This window comes from Perna viridis, chromosome 4 (assembly GCF_037379345.1).
Source record: "Perna viridis isolate PV_CMFRI_1.1 ecotype Kerala chromosome 4, ASM3737934v1, whole genome shotgun sequence".
NCBI lineage: Eukaryota > Metazoa > Mollusca > Bivalvia > Mytilida > Mytilidae > Perna > Perna viridis.
In genome coordinates, this window is record NC_142448.1 from 44,403,353 (window position 1) to 44,423,562 (window position 20,210).

Sequence of the window (20,210 nt, forward strand, 5' to 3'; positions counted from 1 at the left end):
ACACAGTTGTATTTACAGAAACTCTCTATTTCACAAACTGGAATTGAAGAATGTCAATGGTAAATTTTTTGAAAATAATCCAAAATATGTACAGTGATGTTAAATCATGTATTGTTCATAACAACAACGTCTCCGATACATTTAATTGCTAGTGAAATTGGTGTGCGACAAGGGGAACATTTGTCACCTTTATTGTTTTCTATGTACTTAAATGACCTCTAGGAATACTTGCAAAATCTGATGTTAATGGTATTAAGTCCGTTTCAGATGACACTGAATATGAACTAGATCTATAGCTTAAAATATTCCCGTTATTATACGCCGATGACACTATTCTATTGTCTGAAACTAGTACAAATTTACAATTATTATTAGAATGGTCGGTTTAATACATAGGTCCGAGAATTTGTAGTAGAACACATATTTGGGGTTGAACTTGTCTTTCCGAAAGGAAAAAAAATATTAATGTGTGGTTTATTATCATCCAAATGAAGTTTCTAAGTTTTGGAATAAATTCCAACAATCCATATCGAAATGGCATTTGCTAGATTCATCGTCTAAAGTGTTTTAAAAAGGAGATTTTTAAATGTTGATTCCCTAGGTGATCGAAACCTTAAACTTAATCATATAATGAATCTGTACAATTTGACAACGACTGAGGAGTTCTGATTGGTTGGAGGAGTGTCCTGGGCCGAGTTCATCTTGGACCAAGTTGTCGTAAGGGTCTAAAATGTGTAACTCGTATTCGTACCCGTATCAAGTTTTCCCCTGACCCAAATAATGTTTTGATAAAATATTCAATTTCACGGTATGTTAAGAACTGAAAATTACATGAAATGTGGAAAAGTTCATATCAATTTATGTCTAATCAAGAAAATGATGTATATTTTTCTAATCTTTGTTTGATCGGTTTTCTGAAGTCAAAAGGTCTAAAATGTGTAACCGGAAGTTGCCGTACCAAATTGATTATTGGCTATTTCTGACTTTCCTATCCAAATTTTACGGTTTTCAAAAATCATTAAGAGGTTAAAACTGCACTTGAAGACTTTTGATACAGTTTTGAAAGAATTGATAGTGTTTTAAAAATGAAGTGATTAAATTTGAAGCGCCAATCACAGCAAAGGATTGGTACGATGAAAAAAAAGTCTCATAAACATAGCCTGGTGCGATTTTGATTTATCGTCAATAAAAATTTTGATAGTATCGTAATGTTCTTATGTCAAATATGCATTAATATTGTACAGATAACAAAAATACCGGACTTTGATTTTGGGTACAGGAATTTCGGGTTACACATTTTATAGCTCTTCAAAAAAGAGAAAATAAAATAAAATCTTTTTTTTCGACAAACATTTAAAAGATCATTAAATCTAGCCTAACCATCATATCATTTTGTAGATATGTACCAAATTTCCGTTGGAAATATCATGTAATAATGAAGAAATTGACAAATAGTATTTGGGTTTGGGTAAAGTTGATACGGGTACGGGTACAGGTTACACATTTTAGACCATACCCAAGTTGTCCAGCTTCCGGCATGAGGACTCGCTTACACTCGCTTATAATTATTCTCCAACTATTCGAAGGGTTATGGATAGCAGTTCTCACGGAACGTCGTCGGGCTCCAGTTCCAAGCGAAAAAGAGTTTACGGCGTTCGATCGAAATCTTTATTACCGGACAGTGTGTCGAAGTGGAAAAGAAAACATGCTGAAAACATTCTTGGCATCATTTATGCTAAAAGATACATTCCAGAACCGAAAGACCTCAAATTGAGTGGATCTATTGAAGAACTAACTGAAGAACAAAAAGAATATGTTGATTTTGTAAACAAGTACTTGACTTTCAATTTGTCTTTAAGTCAATTTTACCATAATAGCGGTTATGCAGAGAAAGCAATTATTGAGTGTTCAACAAATATTGAGTTGTTACAAGCCAAACAAAAGTAAGTAGCACTCAGTGTTACTTTTCATACATTCGAAATAGTTCATAATGAATGGTCCGAATGCATGATGAATGGGACCAAAACAAAAACGGACCATAACCGAAGCAGACCATGACAAAATCGGACCAACTTTTTGCTCACCTGGCCAAAGGCTATGTGAGCTATTGCCATCACTTGGCGTCCAGTGTCGTCGTCTGTCGTTGTTAACAATTTTTCAAAACTCTTCTCCTCTGAAACTATTTGACCAATTCGAACCAAACTTGCTATGAATGTTCCTAGGGGTATCCTGCATAGAACTGATGTGGGGATTTTTGATCAGTCGAAAAACATGGCAGCCGTTACTAAAAGTAGAACATAGGGGTCAGAGAGTAGTTTTTTTGCATATATCTCCAAAATGGTTAGGTTTAGCCAAATTCTGACTGCTATGATGAGATCTATCTGCGGCCAAATTTTCATTTTAATCTATTGCGCCATAATGGAGTTATTGCCCTTTTTAAACATTTTTTGCTATTTTTAATGTATTTCTTTAAAAAATCTTCTCCTCTGAAACCACTTGACCAATAAGGAACCAAACTTGGAATGAATGTTCCTTGGGGTATCCTGCATAGAACTGATGTGGGGATTTTTGCTCTCTTGAAAAGCATGGCAGCCGTTACTAAAAAAAGAGCATAAGGTCAGACATAGTTTTTCACATATATCTCCAAAACGGTTAGGTTTAGCCAAATTCTGACATGGAGTTAAAGTGTTCAGCATTATGAGATCTATTTGTGGTCAAATTTTCATTTTAATTTGTTCAGCCATGTTGGAGTTATTACTCCTTTTTCGAAGTTTATTTGCTATTTTTTATTTCATTTGCTGAAATGATATTTGTTTGACAACTTCTTGTTTAATTTATTGCCCTTGAATGGCAAAATTCAACTAGGTGAGCGATTCAGGCTCCTGGGAGCCTCTTGTTTTTTTTTTTTTTTTTGTGTTTTTTTTTTTTTGTACACTCATAATTTGTTAGTTTGAATAAGGATTGACTATATGTTGTTGTGTCTGCAGTGATACTATCTGCATGGTGTTGATGCTGAGGTGTTGGTAATTGTGTATATGGCATTCAGGTCTGTACTGTCCTGGTTGTCTGGATTACTGACAGGTTAAATAAACCACAGTCTGGGGTTGGCTTCTTCGGATATATGGGTTGAATCAGATGGAAAAATACTATGATGATTATGTGAAATTGCCAAGATCAAAGATTGTTATATTCTTTCCATCTAATTCCATCTTTTCTCAATTTTTTTTCTATACGTTGCGCTTGATAATTGGCTAGGACTTAAGAAACATATTGATACTTTAATGGAAAGTGTTTTTTTTTCTAATAAACATCTATCACAATTTTGAGTAATTTAAAACCATTTGCAGCAGATCATTATGTTTATTGAGCTCGTTAATTCAACTAAATTAGGTAATTGGAATAATTAACAAGATTATCATAATGTGTGCAGCCCTGTTCAATAACGATAATTGATAATGGTTGGCGTGTGCTCACCTGGGTTTGATTTTCTGACCTCATACTTTATCTTCATGATTGCAGTAATGTTTTTTCTTCGAATAAGTAATTAACTTCTTTAAGTTGTATAAAATTTTTTTAAAATTTTCTTATTGATGATTTTTTTTTTATTTTAGCCACAAATTTCCATTTAGCCAATGACTTTTATTTCACTCTTTATTTAAAAGATATAGATACATGTATATATATATATCTACATATATAAACATACAGGTATGTCAGTAGAACACGCAAACAATTTTTTTTTTTATTTCTAGTCCGATTTTGTAATGGTCCATTTTTGTTTTGGTCCGGTTCATCCTGTCACCAAAGGTCCGAATTACTATATCTGACGTGATGTAGGGATTTTGCAAAAAACATGGCTGTTTAGTAACATAGTTTTTGGGGTGAGACAGTAGGTTTTTTTCATTTATCTCCAAAATGTAAGGTTGAGTGGAATTCAAAACTTGTAAAAATGTCTTGAAGTCAACTAAATAATCAGAAAACTGATAGCTTTTTTATAAACCATGATCGAAATGTGTTTTAAGAACAATTAGCGTGGCTTTTAAAATTTAATAATTTGTTGACACATTTTATGGTTTGATTTGTTTATTTAATTAATTTGAAATTGTGCATGTATTGAAAAGAAATTAATTTTATTAATTACATGTCAGAGTTCACACTAATAGTGATATCAGATATTTTGATATTTGGATAATTAAAAAAAAAACAACAACAGGGGAATTGTAATTGTATCTGACTATTTAATGAAACATCAAACAGACGATAGTAAGTGTATTTCAACGATTACATTCATTTTCGCTATTAAATTTGAAATTTTATTGTGATAATTTAGAGTACATAGTTTTATGATACTCCTGACTGTGGGTCAAACATAGCAGCATGTTATGAACAAAGATGTTTTTGATGTAGAAAAAATAAAAAGGAAGTATCACTAAAACACTCCGAGCCATTGAGTATTTCAACAAGATATACAACATACAAAACAAACATTGATACGAAACGCAAGACATTATGAAGTACCGTGTAAAGTGAAGCATATGTTAATGTACAAGCTCAACAAATGAAGTAAATGCAAAACAATCATTGACCATACTACTAATATTTCTGGTTTATCCTTTACCTCGGATTACTTGAATCTCGAGTAACTCCAACATTTTTACATGGTCCCTTTGACTTCTACTGAACAAGGTTTCACTGTACTTGAAATCTGGTAAAGTGCAAATATAAGTGATACAATATGTTGTCAGTTGCCATGGCATAAAAAAGTCTCAAAATTTCTCGAATTTCTAAATCAGCTTTTTTCCGACAGCCATAACTTGTTTTATCATTGGACAATATAATTGAAATTTAAAGTTTGGACAGATTTCACTGCATCTGTGATAAAACTTTTGTTTGGATCTGTTCAGTCATGTTTGAGTTATTGCCCTTTTTCAACTTTTTTTTGCTGTTTTTAATGTTATTTCTTCAATAAATCTTCTCTTCTGATTCAACTTGTCCAGTTAGAACCAAACTTGATATGAATGTTCTTTTTGGTACTCTGCATAGATCTGATGTGTTGACTTTTGATCCTTAAAAAAAAAAAAAAAAACATACATGGCATCTATTACTAAAAATAGAACATTCGGGTTAGACATGAGTTAATCAGTTGTATCTCCAAAATGATTAGTTTTAGGGAATTTTTTTGTGATAAGGCCTACAGAAGTCTCAGAAGAAACATAGAGAACTTTTCGTGGATATTTTTTTAATACAAGATGAGAAAGGTAAAAAAATTAAGAAACCATTAACAGACTTTCAAAATAGATCGAAATATGTCAAATTGATTTAAGGGTATGCTCTAGTCACGTTTAATGCACAGTAATTGAAAAGTAGAATTACATTACCAAAGTAATTGTTATTCAATTAGTTACCTTACACATTTTGTTTAATTGTAATTGTAATTTAATTGAAGAGTTTGACAGATAATTGAGTTGAAATTAATTACCTTGCATGTAATTGACCCCAGGTCTTATTTAAGATAAACATTGTTTTATGGTAGGGGTACATGTAGGTGTTACATGAGCTTCTTTTTACTGTTCAGCTGCTTTTTTATGTTTGTTTTAGGTCATGGTCAGTTATGAAACTGAAAGCATTTATTAGGGGACTTCGAATTCTTTTCAAGAATTTGAGGGGCTATAAAAAGAAGACACACCCATTTGAAGGATTAATCTCTGGTTTCATAGGAAAATTTGCTGACTTATGCTGTTTAGATGTTCAGTAGGTATTGGTTATGGAAATGGTTGTCCCCAACCTTTTTAGCTCACGGGACCATAAGCCATGTGGGCTTTTGCCGTCACTTGGCATCAGTCGTTGTCATCGTTAACAATTTCTTAAAACATTTTCTCCTCTGAAATTACTAAAAGGATTTGGATGAAACTAAAAATGGTTGTTCCTACAAGTATCTGCACAAAATGACTGTTTTGATTTTTGATTTGTTTAAAAACATGGGTGCCATTACTAAAAATAGAGCATAGGGATCAGATGGCAGATTTTTGCATATACAGAGAAACTACTTCAAACCAGAAAACCTGTCTTCTCTTCAAACCGGCCGTTGTCAAAAGTCCCAGCGGATATACCTTAAAACCTATGTGTTTTGTCTTCAATAGATCGTCCATCTCCTAAAACTGTACATTGGCCGGTTTTTCAGTTTTAGATACATAATTCAAGTAAAAACAATCTCTCAATTCCAGCCGACCGGTTACTGTTCACCTATAAAAAATGTGTCAAAAAACTGTAAATGGTTATGATTTTTGTATGATTTTTGCTTTTTTTGCTGTTATTACCTTAAAAAATCTCTTTTCAGAAACTACCTTACAGTATTCAATAGAAGTTGTTTTTTTTTTTTTAGGTTATCCTAAACAAAATGATTGTTTTGATTTTTGATCATTTTTGCATATGTCTCCAAAAGTGTGCTTTAAGCCAAATTCTGACATTAGGTTGAAGTATTTAGCATGATAAGATCTATCTGTGGTCAAATTTTGGTGAAATCTGTTGACCCATGTTGGAGTTATTGCCATTTTTGGACATTGTGCTGTTTGATGTTATTACTTTCAAAAATCTTCTCATGAGAAACTACTGTACAGAATTAATATTTGGTATTTTTGTTTTTTTTATGGTATCCTATACTATATGATCGTTTGGATTTTTGATCGGTTAAAAAACATAGCAGTCATTTCTAAAAATAAAACATATGGGTCAGAAAGTAGTTTTTTGCACATATCTCCAAAAAATATCTTTCAGTTGCTGAAGTGATCCTTATTACAAGGCCTACAAAAGTCTTCAGGGATCAGAGTTGTCAGAGGACTCCATGTAGAAGTTTTTGCCCTTGAGAGGTGAAAAATAACTTAGTTTTACAGTTTTTAGGCAATATATTGAAAACTACGATAGATAGAAGGAAAATTTCATTTGTTAAAATGATTCTTATTATAAGGCCTACAGAAGTCTCTAAAGATCAAGGTTGTTAGATGACTCCATGTAAGGGTTATTGCCCTTGAAAGGCCAAAAAATTATGTTGTTTTTTTTGCAGTTTCCAGCCAGTATCTGGAAAATTATTTGATGGAATGATCCTTATGATAAGTCCTAGCAAAGTCTTGCAGTTTATATCACAATTTTTCTCCAGCTTTTAAATACATTATTTTACTCATGTCTGTCATTCTGTAATACATTCTTTTCTCAACAAAATTCCCAACTACTGTAAGTAGCCTGTTGTTAGTTTACTAATAGCTTGTATTTTTTGGTCTTTTTCCTATATGTTTAAAATAACTTAATTAATTTCCATATTAAAACATACAAATTTTTGTCACATGTTCAGCTCAACCTGGACCTAAGGGCCATGTAAGCTACTGGTATGGTATCAATTTGCACCAGTTATTATCTGTTGTTGTTGTAAACAATATTTAAAACTTCTCCTCTGACACCACAACATCAGTTTAGAACCAAACTTGGTATGGATGTTTCTTTAGGTATTAATTTTTCCTGTAACAGATGTAGGGATTTTTATTTAGTCGAAAAACATGACAGCCATTACAGAAAATAGAACATTGTGGTCAGACAGGATTGTTTCCCATGTATCGTAAAACTTGTTAGGTTAAGCCAAATTCTGACGGTTAAACTGTCTATAATAAAATTTTCGTGTAAATATGTAAAGCTACATTGTATGTGGCCTTTTAGACATTGCTATTTTTGATTTTATTACTTTCAAAAATCATATTCAAATTCTAATATAATGGGACCAATTAGAACCAAACTTGGTATGAAAGTTTCTTGGGGTATTGTGCTTAGAAATTTTATGGTGATTTTTTATCTGTTGAAAAACAAGTTTATGGGGACAAAACTTCAGGGACAACCCCTTGTTAGAGTTGTCACCATTGAAAGGCAAAAGATTAAGTTTTTTGCAGTTTTCACCTTTAAAGAGTAATCAAGGGAACCAAGGTTATAGCAGTAATCAAAAGAATGTAATCCAGGGACAAAGACCCGACATGGAAAACAGACATACTCATGGAAACTGCTTGTTTCTATGTGGCATAAGCAAAGGATATTATGATCTTATTTTAGATAACCTTACAAACTGTCAATAGCCTGTGCTTTTATAAGCTCACCTGGTCGAGGGCCATGTGAGCTATTGCTATCACTTGGGGTCCATTGTCATCGTCTTTGTTGTTTACAATTTTCAAAAATCTTCTCCTCAGACTCTCCTTCACTACTTGACCAATTGGAATGAAAATTGGTATGAAAGTTACTTGGGGTATCTTGCATAGAATTGATTTGGAGATTTTTGATCCGTGGAAAAAAAATTGCCGCCATTACTAAAAATAGAACATTGGGGTCAGACAGTAGTTTTTCACATATATCTCCAAAACTGTTAGGTTTAGCCAAATTCTTCAAGTAGATGAAATGATCCTTATTGTTAGGACTACCAAGGTCTTCAGGGATAACAGTTGTCAGACGACTCCTTGAATCTTTGTTTGAGTTTTTGTCCTTGAAAGGGAAAAAAATGATGTTACTTTTTTTTTTTAACAGTTTTCAGCCAATGTCTTCAAAACAATGATAGAAAGAAAGAAACTTTCAATTGTGGAAATGATCTTTATGATAAGTCCTATCAGAGTCTTTTTGAATCCAAATTGTTGGATAACTACTTGTTAAATTTATTGCCCTTGAAAGGCAAAATTCAACCAGGTGAGCGATTCAGGCTCCTTGCAGCCTCTTGTTTCAGATATTGCAATGATGCACACCAGGTGGTTTGGGAAAATTTAAGAGGAATAAAAGTCACATCAATACCAGATCTACGACTCTTCAAAAGTGGACTTGATGATACCTATTCTGAGACCATGATATCTGTAGTCGAGGTAAAAAAGATATTGAACTTTGCCTTTTAGAAGTAGAGGGAGACCTTAAAATGATTCTGCACTTTCAATGTTGTCCACATCTGTAACTTCATTATATTAGGGTGGCAGAGGACTACTGAACTTCTGTCAGTGTCAATCACTGACTCTTGAATCCTCTTTTCTGCCTTGTAAAAAATAGTGGTCTCAGCTTTTAAACAAATGTTTACATGAATGATGGTAGCATTTGAATTTTGAATTCTGTAAGTGGGTGCTCCATGATGTCTAACTGTTGGGTGGTAATTTCTAAATTTATATGAAATACTTTTTGTATGGAATTTTTTTATACACTTAAATTTTAAGTGACGAAAATAATCTAAAAATTATCGCCATTTATGAATTCCTTTTGTAAATACATGTACCCCAATATAAAAGTTTCAGAATTTAATTAATGCTAGGTTCTTACTATTGTGCAATTAATTGCAAATTGCCATCGTTGTTAAATTATAAGTGATCTTGAAACTTTTTATAGAATTACTTTTTTTGGGGAAATTTGCGAGTAGATACACTTGGTTACAAGTACCAGAAGATATGATCTAATGTGACACAATCACAATTTTCAAATTGTCAGAATTGAGATCACAATATGATGCAAACATGATGAGATCTACATGTATCTATGGTGAGAATTGCAATATCAATTTGGTATTCAAGTATAAACGGACCGTTCCACAAGCATAAACATATTCCAATCAAGAAGCCACATACAGCAAACCTGCAGTCCATATTTCAATTATAAAGTGTTCTATTCCATACCACTTCTACCAATGGTGAAGATAAAAACCACAATGTCATCCATTGGGTATGGAGAGGGACCAAACATGAGAATTAATCCCACACCCACTTCTCTGTGTTGTTTGTATTCTTAATTTTGATTTTCATGAAATAGTATGGAAATTGGTGATAGTTACACTTAGTCATTTTACTCAGAAACAGGGCTTTATGGCTTGTCTGGCTTTCTCCTCGTACAGTTTTTGAACTACATCTAAAATATTTTGCAGTACATTTCTACACATGATAAAGGTGTACAGGGTCAAAGGATTTTGATTTTTCATGAAATATTAAGGAAATTGGTGAAAGTTAGACTTACTTATTTTCGTCAAAAATAGGGCTATATGGCATGTCAGGCTATCTCTTTCTGTAGATTTTGAGCTACATCTAAAATATTTTTGCAGGATGTTTCTACACATAATGATGGTGTGCAGGGTCATAGGATCTTGATTTTTCGTGAAATATTAGAGAAATTGGTGAAAGTTAGACTTAGTCAATTTTAACAGAAATAGGGCTATATGGATTGTATGGCTATCTCGTCATCAAAAATATTTTTTGCAGGATGTTTCTTTACGTAATGATGGTGTGCAAGGTCATAGGATCTTGATTTTCATGAAATATTTTGGAACTGGGTGATAGTTAGACTTTGTTTTTGTCAGAAATAATCCCATGCAACAAAGTTAGAGATTTGTTATGGGGGTATTAACATTTTTTGTGTCCATTAATACATCCATTGGTCCTCTTTTTCTCATAGTAACTAGTCTGACACTGCCAAACAGAATTTCATGACACTATGTGGCTAGGATACAGTATGTAGATATGCATATATTTAGGAATTTCTGATCCCCAGACCATGAGTAACACAAGTCTTGGGAGGATTTCTGAATCTGCAAACCATGTCTTCATACAAAAAAAAACATGTTCCTAATTTGGCAAATCTAGCGAGCGGGGGCATCATTAGTGTCTTACAGACACATTTGATTTAGTAAAAAACAATCACTACTAACAAATGAGGCGGGGACCCCTGCTTCTGATTAAATTGCATCAAGACAAGATTTTGCAATCTGAGATAGAACTTAGAAATTCACCCACTGAAATGGGATCATTTGTCAATCAAGAGTTATCTGTTTGAGAGCAGAAAATCTAATTTTGTAAAAATATCTTAAACCATTATAAGTACACAAAGCCAAATGCTCTATTAACATTCCTACTTCATTTATGTTTCTTATTTTGTAATGTAAATAATTGTCATAAACCTTACAATTTAAAAATATTCACATGAGATAAGTCATAACATCTATATACATCAGGAGCTATCCCCTTTGCCAAAATGACTGTGGGCCATATGTTATGTGTTTCAGGACACATTATTTATTAGGATTAGCGTTGGTTGGGAAAGACCTTTTACTTGTTCTTGAACAATTGACCTTTTATTTGTTTATGGAAGTCTTTACCATTTCATTGGAAAAAACCTTGTATTTATTTTGATTATTATTATTCTTTTCTTTTATTTTCTTACTCCCAATTTCTGCGCTTCTGATTTGGATGATTTTTGATCTGATGAAAAACATGACTGCTGTTATTAAAAATAGAACATAGGGGTTGGATAGTAGTTTTTTGCATATATCTTTAAAACTGGTAGGTTTAGCCAAGTTCTGGCAAAGGGTAGTGTTCAGCATGATGAGATCTACATGTATCTATGGTCAAATTTTCATTTTAATCTTTTAAGCCATGTTGGAGTTATTGCCCTTTTCCGATATTTTTTTTTGGCTATTTTTTATGGTATTTCTTTAAAAAAATATTCTCCTCTGACACTACTTGACCAACTGGAACCAAACTTGACATAAATATTTCTTGGGGTATCCTGCATAGAAATTTATGGGGATTTTCGATTTGTCGAAACACATTACTGCCATTATTGAAAGTAGAATATATGGGTTAGACAGTAGTTCGAATATACTTGCATCTCCATAACCATTAGGTTTAGCCAATTCTGACTAGGTAAAAGTGTTCAGCATGTGATCTACATGTATCTGTGGTCTAATTTTCATTTTAATCTGTAAAGCCAATGAGTTATTGCCCTTTTTCAACTTTTTTTTTGCTTATAATATCACTGAAATTTTACTTAAGTTATGGTCCTTTCCAAGAAATTGTGGTTGTAAGCATACATTTATCAGAGTGTTAGGAAAACCATGACAGAAAGAATGATGAAATGAAAAGGCCTACAATTTTTTTTTTTTTTATGACAACCTACTACAGATACTACTTTTAAATTGACAAGTTCGGACAGTTGACATGAAATGTTGTTCTTTTATTATGTTTAATTCTAGGTAAAACCAGACTCCTGTTATAGTCCAGAGCCAATGGGACCACCAAGAAAGAAATTTAAAGGAAGTCCTAGAATATCTTCCTCAGATACTGGAGACCATGATTCCATGTCTAAAATCATTGAAGAGGAAGCCATAGAATTACAACTTCATGACAGAGTCCTTGGGCAACATGCTGGAGAGCTTCTTTTAGATCTACATGATAAATATCGGAAAGATGAGGAAGGAAAATATGAAGGAGGAAAAAATCTTAATATTCTTGGCATGATTGTTGATGGGACAAGTGTAAGTAGTATGAAACATCTTTTTTTTTTTAATTCTATACCTCCACTCAATGATTGGTGGCTATACTGCAATCATCTTATCTGTCCATTTATCTTTTACCCATTTTCTTAAAAGATTTATATACTTCTACTGAAGGAAAATATTTCATCTCTAGTTTTAATGCTTTTTGCCTTGTCCATCTTTCCATTTGTCTGGTCATTCAGATTTTGTCAAAGTTATCTTATTTCCCTGTAGCTGGAGTAGTTTTTGATTTAGTATGTTGCTTTATATAGACCGGGCATATGTTGTAAGTAATTTTGGTGCTATCCAATTTCAGCTTTTAGTACAAGTGGGGGTATCCTTAGTATGACAATGTGTGCAACTTCATGCATATTAAATCATGAAAAGAAGTAACCTAGATTTGAACATGTGTTTAAATGAGTATTTAATAATACAAATGATGTCATAAGTGAAGGTCAACAAGATTTGTACAATTTTGGGCTGTGTTGACCACTTGATATTGGATAAAACCTTTTGTCCAAAGAACCCAAGCAGCAGTATGCAAATGAATGAAAATCCATCCACTGTTAATGAAAATATTTGAATGAACTATATGCAAATGACCATAAAAGGAAAATCCATCCATCATTAAAAACAATAGTTGTAGAACGACGTTGAGACTTAATACAGCTCTATCAATGAAACAATGCAGCCTAAGTGTGCACTTTTAAACAATTTGACCTGATTAGTTCAATCACCCCACTGGCCAAAAAAAAGCCAGAAAAAAAAAAAAAACAGTCCAGTGTGTATATTCGACCTGGACGCCATGACAAAAATAGACTATTTTACCTAGTAACCACTGAAAGATTTCTAAAATAACTTCAAGAAATATAGTTTGATACAAAGATTGATTCATTTTCCCATAACATAGTTAGGCAAAGTTGTACGCAAAATATTGTAAGCTGCCGTAACCGTCTGTGCTTATTTAGACAGTCAGTAGACTGGCTGAATAATCATAGACCTTCACTTGGGAGCTTATAACCATAAAGTGTAAACCTTCTAGATAATAGTATGCTGTCTTTTTAGCACAATGCTTGAATGTTCCTTGGGGAATGTTAAACAGTCTGTGTATGGGAATTTGTATATTGGCTTACTTTACATTACTTTGTGTTTACTGTCAGGCACATGTACTTATTTTATACCAGATGTTAATTTAAGCCTCATAGCTAACAGTTCGACTCCAATTATAAACAAGTAAGGAGAGAGAAGGTCACCTTGACGACAACCTCTTTCTAATTCAAAGAAATTTGATAAGTGTCCATTATTTATCACACAAATTTTTGCCCCTTTATATAAAATATCAACCCTGAGTAACAGAGATTCACCAAAATTAAAACTTTGTAGTGCTTTTTTAATGAAATCCCATTCAATTGAATCAAAAGCCTTCTCAAAATCAATAAGTAATAATAGACCTCATTCATTATTTTCTTAAAAAAAAATGCATCAGGTCATAAAGTAATCTGGTATTCTCTCCAATTAATCTATTTTTCATAAACCCTTTTTGAGGATCACTAATAATGGAAGAAAGAACCTGTTTTATTCAAAAGGAAATGACAGGTGATGCTATTTTCATATCAGTGTTCATCAGACTAATTGGTCTCCATTTTTTCATGAATTTTCTATCTTACCCTTCCTTACGAATGCAGATAATAACAGTTTGATGTTGAAAATTTGAAAAAAGCTCCTGAATTGTAGCCACAACGTTACATAGCTGCATCTGCAAAATGTGCCACCAAACCTCTTTCAAAACTTTTAACTTCTATACTCACAGCTGTCAAGGAGGGTCTCCAGTCCTGCCACAACACTTGTTACGCCTGTAGTGGTATTAATTCAAAGAAAGAAAAAAACACACCATCATACTATATAAGAATATGAAAGAAAGTAATGCAAGCTGAAAACTAGTTCTCCTTTGATCGTTACATTAAAAAAGACCCAAAAGCAAAGAAGTTAATGACCTTAATACTGTTAGATGAGTGGCGAATCAATGCAGGTTTGCATCTTTTTACCTGGCCAAAAGGCCGTATGAGCTATTGCAATCACCATGTGTCCGTCATTGTCTGTTTACTTATTTTTTCAAATATTGTCTCGTCTGAAACTATCCAACAGCTCTTAACAAAACTGTTGAATGTTTCTTAGGGTATTTTTTACAATTCTTTTGTGGGAATTTTTGATCTGGCAAAAAATATGGCCACTTTTACAGATAAATAGACCATAGGGGTCAAATTGCAGAATTATGCAAGAGTAATCAAGGGAACCAAGGTTATAGCGGTAATCAAAAGAATGTAATCCAGGGACAAAGACCAGACATGGAAAACAGACATAAAGTAACTAAAATCATACATACAAAGTAACAAAAGTAAATGAGCAACTCGGACTCCTCTAAACACTTAAATACAGTAATGTTTAGCTAAAATCTGGTAGGGGGTAATATTGTTAAGCATGATGGGATGGACCTATGCCAAAATTTTTGAAAGATCTATTGAAGAATGAATGAGTTGTGGGTCCTGAAATGGACTTTTTTTCCAATTTAACATTTTTAACTTTTTAAATCTTTTCCTCTGAAACTGTTGAATGGATTTAAACATAACTATGCTTGAATGTTATGTAGAACAACATTTTTAACAATCTGAGCATGGGAATTTTTTATCTTAGCTAAATTTAGCAGGGAGTAAAAATGTTCAGCATGATGGGATTATCCTATGCCAAATTTTTTAGAAATATCCTTTGAAGAATAAATGAGGTATTGGCCCATAAAGATCTGTTGCTCAATGTTGGAGTTATTGCCCGTGAAGAGTAAAAAAATTACAATCAGATATTATTTTATAACATGAAAACTGGGTGGATAATTAAGATGCTCTGTATTAACTGATTCTTTTGGCAAAAGTGGGGTAAGGTCAAGAGTCTAGCTTTAGAAAGCTGTGAAGACTATTTTTGACCAGGTGAGCAATTCAAGCTCTCTAGAGTCCCTAGTTCTGTGAAGACGTTACTTTTGCCCATAGTTACTGTTTTGTGTCGTTCACTATATGAACCTTTTATATTACTTTTGTAGGTGTTTTTTACTGTGTTAGAGATGACATGGAAACATTATCAGAAACTGAAAAGGAATGAAGATCTACACCCTGATGATAAAGCTACTATTCACTACTCACAACCTAAAGATATTCTCATCGAAAGTGAACGCAGATTATTAATAGCAGATTTAATGAGATTGAACAATGTTGAATTGACTTAATAGCATTAAGGTAGTTTTTCTGATTCACTTTACTGGTATGTTCAAGTAAATGAAAACCCTTTCCAAGTTCCAAGCTAATTATGTTCCCCGAAGTTCCAACAATTTTATACAAGAATTGACTGCCAAAGTATAAAGCTGTGTTAGTAGAAAATTTGAAATTAACCCCACTGTTGTAGAATTAAATGCATAGACTTCATAATTAACTAGCCACATTCAAGTTCAGGTCATAGTTTTTTTAATATGTTGGTTTACGGATTTTTTACTTGATGAAAATAGGTTGGTTGGTTAAAAAAAAAATGAAAAATCAAATGGGGACTAGAAATACACATCTGCTTTTAATATTTCGTATAAAAGCTTTTTTTAAATTCAAAGATTCCATTAGCTAACATGGCATAGTTTAGAAGTGGGTTTCTAATCTACTGTATGCACCTACACGTTTTGTGTATCTATTGCCTTCCTTTCAGTATGATATAGTTAGATTAAGTTGAAGGCAATAAAAAGTGACTAAAAAGTCAAGTTTGAAGTGGAAATTCGTGTTTTAAAACAGGGTAGGCTGAAATCATGTACTGTTGAATTTATTATTGAGCATTGTTTTGGTGTAAAGAAGTTGTGTTACTGAATTAAAGAGCTTAGTGATAAGTTCATACCGAAAAAAAACCTATACAGTACAGGAAGAAATCAGGGACAGAATTTTGTTTGATTACATTTTGTTCTGTTTTCCTATAACAGTTACACTGAGAGACTACATTACTTTAAAAAAATGATATAATTGAATTATGGTTTTTTAAACCTAAACACAACATTAAAAACAAGTAATTTGTCTATAATTTTCAAGATAACGAAACTTGTCTTTTTCAGCTCACCTGCCTGTTTCTCTGAAACCAATTTCAACTTTTCCTCGTTGTCTATCCCAGACTTGACTTTTTATGAGTAACTCGGCTGGTGTTTCTAGAAAAACAGAGAAAGCTTACCATACTGATGCATCTGGTCCATGCTCCCAGTTTTTAGTGGAGTCCGAGTTGCTTATTTGAATTTGTTACTTTGTTTGTATGATTTCAGTTACTTTATGTTCTTTGTTGTGTATGTCTGTTTTCCTTGTATGGTCTTTGTTCCTGTATTACAATCTTTTGATTACCGCTATAACCTTGGTTCCCTTGATTACTCTTTCAACAAAATTTAATAAAGGTTGGCATAATTTATTTAAGGCTTCCTGCAGAAACTGATAATTTATAATTTTTCATCAGTCAAAAAACAAAGCTGTCATTATTAAAAATCGAAAATAGGGGTCAAAATGCTTCTTTTGCCTTTTTTCTCAACTATAGAAGAATATTTAAATGAAAGCTACTCATTAGATAAACTTGATATTCTGAATTGACTGGCAGTGTTGAAATTATTCTTTATGCAACCATTTTTATATTGTAACCACTTTCACAAGTTTCTCAGATTTCAATGATTTTTTGTTTCACTAGGAAACAAGGTATTTTCATGGTGATGAGGAAAGATTGGTTTCAGTGACCATTTTCCCACTATTTTTATATTTGCTTCGATTTCAGCGATAATTGGTTTATATACTAAATATAGTCTCCTGATATGAATGGTGATTAGGAAAATGTTGAATAGCCATGATTAACCTTCATTTTATGTTCTTTTTCAGCAAATTGTATACTGGGCTAATACCCTTTTAGACCCAGTGGAATAACAGGGCTTAGGGAGACCCTCTGCTAAATTTTTTTCCAGAGGTACTCAAAACACTTGGAAGGCATGTCCAACATTTTCCAGGGCCTGAAGTACTCTTTTGAACATAACATCCATTAATATATGCTATTTTTCAGCATTTTTTGTTAAACAAAAGCATGATACCTTTACTTATTTAGTTAATAGGACATGCATGGTTTGCCAAGGGGCAATTCAAACAATTTGAGACTCTTGTTCATTATTTCATTATTAAAAATCGCAGATGAATTTCTGTGTTATTTAAGACTCATACTTTGTAATGTTTGTATATCTGTGTAAATTGTGGAAACTTATTTTATTATATTAATCACTTTTAAATCTATTTTCTTTACCTTTGTTGTATTTTTTTTAAATACCTTTTTGGGATGGCATTGTTGTCTATGTCATTATCTGCCATAGACACTTGAGACCAGTTTGATAATTTGGGTACTATTTGGTAATTTCTACAAAATTGAAAGTATTAAATTAGGCCCCAATGGTTTTAGAATTAGGGCTCAAAAGCTTGGGCCTAAAACAAGAATTTCATAGACGTTAGCTATGTAATTCCAATTAAAGCACAGGAATGTCTATAATATTGTTCCGCAATATTCCATACTACACTGGCCAGACTTGGATTGATTTTGGGGTAAAGACAGACTTAACTTTCCAGAAATTAGGGGCCAAAGGGTGGGGACAGATACATGCATTTTCCTGATGTTCAGACACTAACTTGACTAGGAGTGAATGAATTTCTTTTAAATTGTATTACAAAGTGCTACACTTGATGCATTAAAACAATAATGCATTCTTATTCATTGTCAGTAAATTTGATATCAAACCCCACATACTAAGCTTTCATTTGGTATATAATAGCCTTATTGTAAACTCTTATTGTCTTATTTTGATCTCATATTGGCTTGATCTCAGCTTAAAATTAAAAGCTGGAAATCAAAAGATGTTTTTTTTTTTTACCTTTGATTAGCTGTTGGACTGCCAGATATACATTTCTTAAAAGGTGCAACTAATCTTTTGCCTACTTCTGAAAAGTCAGCTTTTTGAGTACCACAATCATTCATCCCTTATTCTTGGTTACTAAGCAGTGTAATGATTTCATACTTGATAATTATGTAGTTTGTTGTTTGACAATGTAACTTCAAGGAATAGAGTGTCTGATTGTCGGGAATGGGACATTTTTCCAAACTGATGAAACAATAAGATTTTGTTGAAGTTACCAGATGTGAAAAATTTTAACAAGCTGGAACGTATTGTTTTTTTATCAAGCCAGGCTATATTGGATCTGGTTTTCTATATTGGTACTGTTTTTTTTCGCATTTAGCGTGTGTGTCTAGTAAATAATTGTTATTGGCGTTTGAACAGGCAATTATCATATATGTTTTACACAACTGGTTTATATTTTTATCTTCTTTGAATATAATATCATAAATTAAAGTAAGTCTTTTAGACTTTTATTTTGGTAATTCACTTTTTTACACCCTTCAATATTGACGTCTGTGACATTTAGTTTTGTTTTTAATTTTCCAATTAATTGGGAAATTCCAAAATTTACGTAGATATTTTTTTATACTTTTACATATGAAAAAATGAGTTATTTATATATTATTATCAATGAATTAATTATACACGCAAGTTGCATTGACACTTTTGTACAAGATGCTTTAATTAGATTTATGTATGTAGTCATCATTATCTTCTGTCATTATAATGTATGAATTATTAAATGTAATGTATTAAGATGTATTTGAATAAATTTGGAAATAAAAGGGTTTTTGGAATTATATATTGGTTGTATTGGCGAAAACTTTTTATGCGGTCTTATAATGCTATCATGCTATCATCGTTTGCTTCGTTCAGAGACACCTCCACATTCATTCAATGACTGGAGTTCAAGTGTATAGATGTCCACAAAATTATACCTCAAGGCGCTATGACACAAAAGGAAGTCAAGTATTGATTTTGAGGATTAGCACTTGAATCGTTTAGGACTTAAGGGCCAAATAGGATAGAAACAGGTATTTTCGTGATGTCCGTTCAATAACTTGCGGACTGAACTCTTAACATGATCATAACACATTCTTACCATAACCGTGCATGCTCATCATATCTGATTTGATTTACCCTAAATATGACCATACTACTAGAAATAGCACTTTTCAACCTAAGTCATACAAGCTCACCACATATGCTGTATCTTTTATATGACCTTTCGACTTAAAATATAATTTTCTACCCAAAACATACATCTGACGCAAAACCGTAGTATAAACATGGCCATACTTCTTGAATGATCTTTATCTTCCCAAAACATGCATGCCTTTCTCATCTGATGCAAACCGTACCTCTGACATGGCCATGCTACTAAAAATAGCACTTTCCACAAATAAAATTTACATGTTCATTATATGTGATACCTATTATGGCTAACTACTTCAAATAGCACTTTCTTATATAGAATGATTCAATTTCATCGCACTTGATTTGAAGTCTACTCTTTACGGCAATGGAAATATTATTTGAAATCGCAATTCCTAACCAATGTATGCTTAACACATTTGATTCCAACTGGACTCTTAATATTGCCATAGTCCGTGAATTCGAAATAATACTTCCAGCCAAAATATTTGATGTGGACTGTACTCTACGTTGCCTTATGACAGAAAATTACAACCCAAAAATGCATGCTTAACACATCTGATGCTTATTGTACGCTTGACATGGCCAAACTATTTATATTATCACGTCCCTACCAAAATCATGCATGCTAATAACTTAAAATGGCCGAAGTACATGAAATATCACTTACCTTCCCAAAATCATTCATGCGAACTGTTCCCTCCGAAATAGCCATTCTTTAGTTCCAAAGATTGCAATACAGTGTGAAACACCATTTTTGTACTCAAATTCTCCATG

At 32.6% G+C, this 20,210-nt stretch overlaps 1 protein-coding gene across 3 annotated transcripts; it reads left to right on the forward strand.

Annotated features, from left to right (window-relative positions):
- The first annotated feature begins 1,518 nt into the window (after positions 1 to 1,518).
- LOC148620227 (uncharacterized) lies at positions 1,519 to 19,063 on the forward strand. Of its 3 annotated transcripts, none has more exons than XM_088580927.1 (6): positions 1,519 to 1,943; positions 5,599 to 5,751; positions 8,747 to 8,879; positions 12,017 to 12,298; positions 15,387 to 15,579; positions 17,224 to 19,063. In XM_088580927.1, exons 1-5 carry the CDS (start codon positions 1,591 to 1,593, stop codon positions 15,567 to 15,569), a joined length of 1,104 nt encoding a protein of 367 aa, XP_088437053.1. In that variant the 5' UTR covers positions 1,519 to 1,590; the 3' UTR covers positions 15,570 to 15,579; positions 17,224 to 19,063. The 3 variants fall into 3 exon arrangements, with proteins under 3 accessions (XP_088437053.1, XP_088437054.1, XP_088437055.1); XM_088580928.1 differs by having other exon boundaries at positions 1,529 to 1,943; positions 16,428 to 19,063; XM_088580929.1 differs by lacking the exon at positions 5,599 to 5,751 and having other exon boundaries at positions 1,529 to 1,943.
- The last annotated feature ends 1,147 nt before the right edge of the window (positions 19,064 to 20,210 follow it).

Coding starts and splice junctions, on each gene's coding strand:
- LOC148620227 (XM_088580927.1), top strand. CDS start 1,591: ATGGATAGCAGTTCTCACGGAACGTCGTCGGGCTCCAGTTCCAAGCGA. Junction 1,944..5,598: donor TTGTTACAAGCCAAACAAAA/GTAAGTAGCACT, acceptor TGTTTGTTTTAG/GTCATGGTCAGTTATGAAAC. Junction 12,299..15,386: donor TGATTGTTGATGGGACAAGT/GTAAGTAGTATG, acceptor TTACTTTTGTAG/GTGTTTTTTACTGTGTTAGA.